At 38.4% G+C, this 7,322-nt stretch overlaps 1 protein-coding gene across 1 annotated transcript; it reads right to left on the bottom strand.

Annotated features, from left to right (window-relative positions):
* Positions 1 to 396: 396 nt before the first annotated feature.
* Positions 397 to 6,457, bottom strand: LOC310815302 (synaptonemal complex central element protein 1). Its single transcript, XM_083685036.1, has 10 exons — positions 6,381 to 6,457; positions 4,083 to 4,130; positions 3,913 to 3,972; positions 3,422 to 3,496; positions 3,063 to 3,110; positions 2,743 to 2,797; positions 1,251 to 1,340; positions 919 to 982; positions 737 to 803; positions 397 to 619 (listed from the first exon to the last, which is right to left on the bottom strand). The coding sequence occupies exons 1-10, from the start codon at positions 6,406 to 6,408 to the stop codon at positions 519 to 521; spliced, it is 636 nt and encodes a 211-aa protein (XP_083541162.1). The 5' UTR covers positions 6,409 to 6,457; the 3' UTR covers positions 397 to 518.
* Between the last annotated feature and the right edge of the window lie 865 nt (positions 6,458 to 7,322).

Genomic DNA, 7,322 nt, shown 5'->3' with positions numbered 1-7,322 from the left:
AATGTATTTTATTAAATCTTTATGAAGCCAAAGCTGACTGTGTGTGTGTGTGTGTGTGTGTGTGTGTGTGTGTGTGTGTACGCCAATTGGTGTCATTCACACCACAATATACAGAGACTACAAATTTCACAATTTACAATCAGCCAAGAGACTGTATTCAAATCTGCTGTAATACAAACTGCTCAATATCAAACAGACACAATCGGAAACACAAAACAACCACATCTTTTTCTACAGACACGGCAAAGAGACAAACTATAATACAATGATTACCAATAGCCTCTAACTTCATCCTCACTAAAACACTTTTCTCAAACAGGTTTTTTGTTTGGCCTCAACCTAAACCATTCAAGCAACAAGCTCACAAATGTCACTATCAACAATATCACACCCTAGAAAACAGTCTCTGAAACAGATAGTAATAAATAGAGTTTGGTTTGTTTTTTAAACACAAAACATGAACATGAGGCCGTAGCTATATGTGAGCTTATCCAGAGACTGTATGTCTTGTCAGGGGCTCACTCTGTCTCAGTGTCTGCTGGTTGTTCAGGCTGGGTCAGTCTCTTCGCCTCACCCAGCTCCTCCTCTAGGTGGCAGAGCTGAGCCAACTTCAGCTGCTCTACAGACACAGACCCAAAACACACACAAGCATTATATGCAAAATCACATACAAGCAAATCACACACACACAAGCAAATCACACACACACACGGCGTTATGTACAAATGGTACTTACCAGCCTTCAACAACTGAATTTTGGTGTTTTCAACATTCTCTATTTCAGCAGGTAGTCTTTGTGGGGTCTGGGGGGAGAGAGGAGATCAGATGAGACGAGGGCCCAGTTCCATTTTAGTCCCTAGCCCCCTCCTTTAGCTCCTATCCCCTCGTAGAATCATACTTGAATAAAGACAAACTCACAAAGACAGAGTGCAGATTCTTATGCTGCTCTATCAGTTGCTGAAGCTGATTCTCAAACTTCATCCTGCATGAGGAAGTACACGATTTTCAACCTTAGCTCTCAAATGAAAAACAGAATCAACAACTCAATGCAGTCTAGAGACGAATATGGCATCATACCAATCAAGAATAATAGTACTACCCTATATCTATAAAAGTCAAATGTGCTCCTATGAGGCCCTTAAACATTGAAGAATATAATGAATAGTATGAAAGCAGACGATGACTATCAAGAACAGTGAAACAGCAATGTACTGTATTCATGTGCCGTATTGGAGAGGGGTTATTGTTACCGTTGCTTCCTGTGTTTGAGCTTGGTCTCCTGGATCTGACACCTATACTGATCTACCTGCTCCTCACTCTTCTTGTTCAGCTGCAACTGCCTTTCATGGACACACACACACACAGGATAACCCTAAACATTTTAGAGTTTAAATGTATACAACTGTACATCTCCTGTGTACTCTGACAGACATTTCAGGATTTGATGATTTCTAAAAAAAGGTGCTTTTGGTACTGTAAACCAAACAGCAGAACTGAACTGAGGTCTGAGGCTCTCATCACTTCAGTTTCAGCTTTGGTGTGGTTATCCATGACTACACTACATCCATTGTTCTGGCAGTTCTTCTATATACAATTTCGCCTCAAACAGGGGGTGAATAGAGATCAACTCCAGGCACCTGTGTGTGTGTGTGTGTGTGTGTGTGTGTTTGTTTCCCATTCAAAACCATGGGGTTGTAGGGACACTGGATACACACCATCACAATACACTACCTGTACATTATACATTGCCTGAGGGGATATCAATGGGCTGCATACAGTACACACAGTACGACAAATTTAGCATTGTAGCATGCTACTACCTTAATGCGCTGCACACAGTACACACAGTAATAAACATTTAGCATTGTAGCATGCTACTACCTTAATGCGGTGCATACAGTACACACAGTAATAAACATTTAGCATTGTACTACCTCAATATCCTGCATCCTTTGAAATGATCAATTCTACTATGGTAACAACTCAAGGATGCAATCAAAACAAAATAGAAACCATGAAAAAATAACATTGGTTTTGAGTTAAATCAATTTCAGTGTTGTGAATAAATAGGGGATTGTGTCAGAAAAGCAGGTATTGCTGGTCGATTAGGAGAAATGATATCACTGATTTCTCCTTAAGCCCTGAACACACAGTTAGAAAGTAGGACCACTACTGTAATTCCACTCATTACTGCTGCGATACTGCCATCTAGTGTTACATGCGAGAATGTGAGGCAAACAAGCTGAATAAATACTAAGGTCAAACAGGTGAGTAGAGGTAGAGGAGTACACCTGTATTATACCTGCTCAAGCTCCTTTCCATTCCAAATGGACACATCCCCTTCCCTTGCTCCCTCCTATCGTGTGAGCACTCCAGTAACGTTTTGATTACATTTCTGTGAGTGAACCCTACGTGAGCATGGTGGACTGAGTGAGGGATGGCCCGAACAGCTGTTAGTGGTCGCTGTTTCATACCTGTCTGGGTACGTCAAAAGACAGGTATGAAACAGCGACCACTAACAGCTCTTCGGCTGTGTTGAATGAATTGCAATGAACTTTGTGCTGAAGGGATGTTTTTTGTTTACTTAGTGAAGGGGATATTTGGAAGGGACAGAATTCCCCTTTCCCTTGTTTACAACAGAATGGAATGATCCTGCTGTTGGCCGCCATCTTACATCTGGGTAAAACAGGGATTCTCCCCTTGTGTGAAGGGAAGGGAGTGCTGCTCAGTCTGACTGCTCACCTGGTAGAATCCTGCTCCATCTCCTCACACTGGAACTGAAGGACCCTGCACGACTCTGGGATGAAAACATCATCATTATTATAATTAAATCATCATTACCATTAAAACATTATCGTCATGATCATTCAAACATTATCGTCATTATCACTAAAACATTATCATCATTATCATTAAAATATTATCATCATTATCATTAAAACATGATTGTATCATTACACCACTACCGAACCACATAGCATCTGATATCCACATCTAATGATGAAGAAACATGACAGCTGATATCGTCAAACATATGCAGACTGATTTTGATCAAGACAGACCCTCTCTGTCTTTGTGGATTTCCTCCAGCTGGTAAGCTTCCACCTGCACTGTGATAAAGACATAACAAATGGTGTAAATTTTGCAGAACTCAATCATTCGGAGAAGAACATCACTTCAGTTTGCTCTATTCTCTGGCCAGTTCCAATACTACCAATTTGCATCCTAACCCCCCCCCCCCCTTTCCTGGAAGTAATCACTGATTTAACAGATGGATAGGTGTGAGCAAAGGTTCCATTACAGAGCGTTCACCTATCCAGTCATGTCAGAGCAGTGATTGCACCTCAGGAAAGGGAGGAGGGAAGGATGCATCTGGAGAGTATTGGAACAGAGTCCTAGCCATCTTCTCTTGCTTTCTTACAAGTGTCCAGCTCTGTCTGCAGTGAGTCTTTGAGCAACTGGGCCTCCTTCACTTCCTCCTCCAGCACCCTCTTTCCTGAGAACACACACACACACACACACACACACACACACACACACACACACACACCAGTTTTACTTGTGTTGGTTATATGAGCCCTTAGCATCAAAACAGATATGAAGCCAAACATGAATCAGTCAGGGGTGACAAATTCTTCCATGTCACGCCCCTCCGCACCCTCCACTGGCTCCCGGTAACAGCTCCTGCTAATAACATATATTAAACAATAAAATAATAATAATTAGCCTACTGGCATTACGACTGCCAATGGCCCCTGGTGTGAGCATTGATTACTTTGTCTTATGATGACTGTTGGATAGATGATTCACTTACTAAAACAAATGTATTGTAAGTCGCTTTGGATAAAGGCGTCTGCTAAATGCCATAAATGTAAAAATGTAAATGAGTAACAGAGGTTTGGGTTACCGTACCTTGTTGCAGCTTTCTTAGTTTAATCATTAGCTGGTCAACTTTAGGTTCGACGTTGCCATCTGCAAGAAAGACCAGTCAACTCTGTAACTAGCCAATACAGTATGACTCCATTTAATTTATCGTAGCCAGCAGCTACAACATATTTTTGTGCAAATACAAACCTACCTACCTCCACTCATCGAAGGTCTTATGATATCCTCAATGTTGAAAGATGAACCTGTAAACAAATTTTAAAAAAAATCACAATAAACTGTAACCTGCAAACTTGCTAGCTAACTAATGTTTGCTAACTACAGCTAGGTCAGATAGATTCAGCTCGCTAGTTACTTAGTCAAATGTCAAACTCAGTCATGACTAACCAAGAGATATGCTCATGTTTTTGGTTTTGTGTTATGCCCTGAGGTGAAGCAGTAAACAACAGGCCGCTGTCCTTGTTGTTGAAACTCAGTCTCATTCAGGGTGAGACGACGGAGATGATTGTGTTTAACTGACTTTTTCCGCCAGCTTGGAACGTTATGATCAGCGCGAGTGTCTACAGTTCAGTCAATTTTCCTCCTTCTTGTATTTTCTTGACTGGTCATGTGGGAAAACGTGTTCTTTATTTGAAGGAGAAGACAAACTACTTCTTAATTTTAGCTATTTATTTATATGTCAAAATTCTAGACTTGTACAAGGACCACTTTTGGCGAAGAAAATCACAGTCAGCAAGCTGTTAATCTGTAACCAACCTTCCAAAAATGGATACATTCAAAATGTCAAACCAAGCATTTTACAGTAAACAGAATGATTATGATTGGCTATTTGGTTGGGGAGGAGCCGCGGTTTAGACTTGGCTCTCCTCTCGTTGGTGTTTTAGGCTGGTCCCAGCCCCTGACACACGATCCGTTCCAGGTAGAGATATCGCCGGTCCGTTCCCTTTGAGGGACGAGTTGACCTGTTGAAGAAAACATACACCTACTCTGATTTGTCCTTTCCTACCCTAGTATTTTTCCATTACATCATTCTTATGTTATGTGTGTGTTGGAGCATCTATCTTGATGACCTGACCCTTACCTCTTCATGTATTAATCCAAATACCATGGAACTAATGCTTGATTCATCTCCATCACATAAGTAATTTTAACACACTGCAGTAATATATTTTTATAGCAATAATAAACTGTTTCTTATAATAATGTTTTCCAACACTTCTCAATCAAGAGTTAATGATTATCAAACAAATGTTCCCTGTATCCGATTATTAAAAACATATTAATTCAATTGATTTGGATATGGAATATCAAATACAATTATCAACAACTTCTTAATCAAAAGTTAATGATTATCAAAGATAAATATTTCCTGAATCAGATGATTAAAAACATATTAATTCAATTGATTTGCACATGAAATATCAAATACAATTATTAACAACTTTTCAATCAAAAGTTAATGATTATCAAAGATAAATATTTCCTGAATCAGATGATTAAAAACATATTAATTCAATTGATCTGCACATGAAATATCAAATACAATTATTAACAACTTTTCAATCAAAAGTTAATGATTATCAAAGATAAATATTTCCTGAATCAGATGATTAAAAACATATTAATTCAATTGATTTGCACATGACATATCAAATACAATTATTTTAATCAACTAAAAAAGAACTGAATAGCTTTATTTACTTGTCTGCTATTGAGCATTATAATGCAACTGTTTTCATAAAAATAATTCCTAACAGTCACCAGTGACCTTCTATGATCAGGAGGCTGAGGAAATTCAGTATGGACCCCCAGATCCTTACAAACCTTTACAGATGCACCAGAGAGTATCCTGGCGGGCTGTATATCACCGCCTGGTACGGCAGCTGCACCGCCCTCTCTTCAGAGGGTGGTGAAAACTAAAAGCCATGCAGGACCTTGGGGTGTCAAACTTATTTTCACCCCGGGCCACATCAGCATCATGGTTGCCCTCAAAGGGCCGGTTGTAACTGTAAGACTGTATACATGTTACTTCTCCTTAACATATTGTAACAAATAACTGTCTGCATTTGATTATTATTTATTCAAGTGTACAAATATTGTACATGCATTTACACAAATGTAAAAATATATGTAAGCACATTGCACTGTTATTATAACATAAATCCCTTTAATTTATCAGGTTAAGAAACCCACATTACTCTATCAATCAAAGATCAAACTTTTCAAGTGAATAACAAAGACAAATATGATTAAACAAGTTATTACAAATCAACTTTTTAAAAAACTTTTTGAAATTCTGCTGCGATTGCAGACTGCCTTTTAATTCTTGGATCATTTTATGTTTTTCTTGGAGGCTTAATTTTGCATTCTTAGCTCCGTGTTTCGTGTCAAAATGCCGACGTAAATTGTACTCCTTCATCACCGACACTGCCTCGTAACACAGAAGACATATCGGTTTTTCTCCTTGAAGCAAAAACATGTATTCGCCTTCCCACCTTTCATTAAATTGCCTTCCCTCTGCATCGACGTTTCTCTTCTTGGACATTTTGGGATTACTTGTAAATCTTTTTCATATCCATCACCGGTTTAGTCAAACGCCGATATGCGATCTAGCGGGAGGATCCCGTCATTTCGCGGGTCACAAATTTGACATGCATTGTGGGAGATGTAATTTATGGTCACTGTACGCTGTAAATCAGTGTAGGCTTTTATTTTAAGACAATTATGTACTTTTTAAGCTCTCGCGGGCCACGTAAAATGACGCGGGACTTGAGTTTGACACACGTGAGCAAGAGGAACGCTGGTAAGTAGGGATGGGCGATACCACACTTTTAGGATTCGATACGATACCGATACTTTTTCTTGCATTTTCATCGATACCGATACCGATACTTATTGGCAATTTTTGTCAGTAAAAATATTATTACATTTAAGACAAATCACAAGACAATTACAGACCATTTATACAAACTTTATTATGGTCAATGCATAATAAAATAAAAAATAAAATAAATAACATAAATATGAATGAAATAAATTAAATATGAACAAAAACATACACATTTTCACTTTTCTTATTTCTCAAAAAAAAGAAAAAAGACCAATCTTGGTAGAAAAAGCTAAAAGGAAAAAATCCAAAACAAACAAAAACAACTACTATATCATAACAATGTTATGTTTGGAACCTCTTTGTAAAAGTAAACATGTAACACTTCACTGAAGCAAAAAAAAGAGGTCATAAAGATCATAATAAACTAGGATTTCCTTATCCTATAAACCTGCATAAGAAAGACAGTTGTTCCCTGAGAAAATGAACTTCAAATGAACTAGAAAAATGTCTGACACCATCACACCTTTAGTGCACTCAAGATATGTCGTCACACTTTACTGAAGTGTCAGATTGCTGTTCAGAAAAAGTAGCATATTCACATTTTCTG

Source organism: Argentina silus (assembly GCF_951799395.1).
Source record: "Argentina silus genome assembly, chromosome: 14".
Classification (NCBI taxonomy): Eukaryota; Metazoa; Chordata; class Actinopteri; order Argentiniformes; family Argentinidae; genus Argentina; species Argentina silus.
Note: the sequence above shows the minus strand (reverse complement) of the source record. Positions and strands in the feature narration are given on the sequence as shown.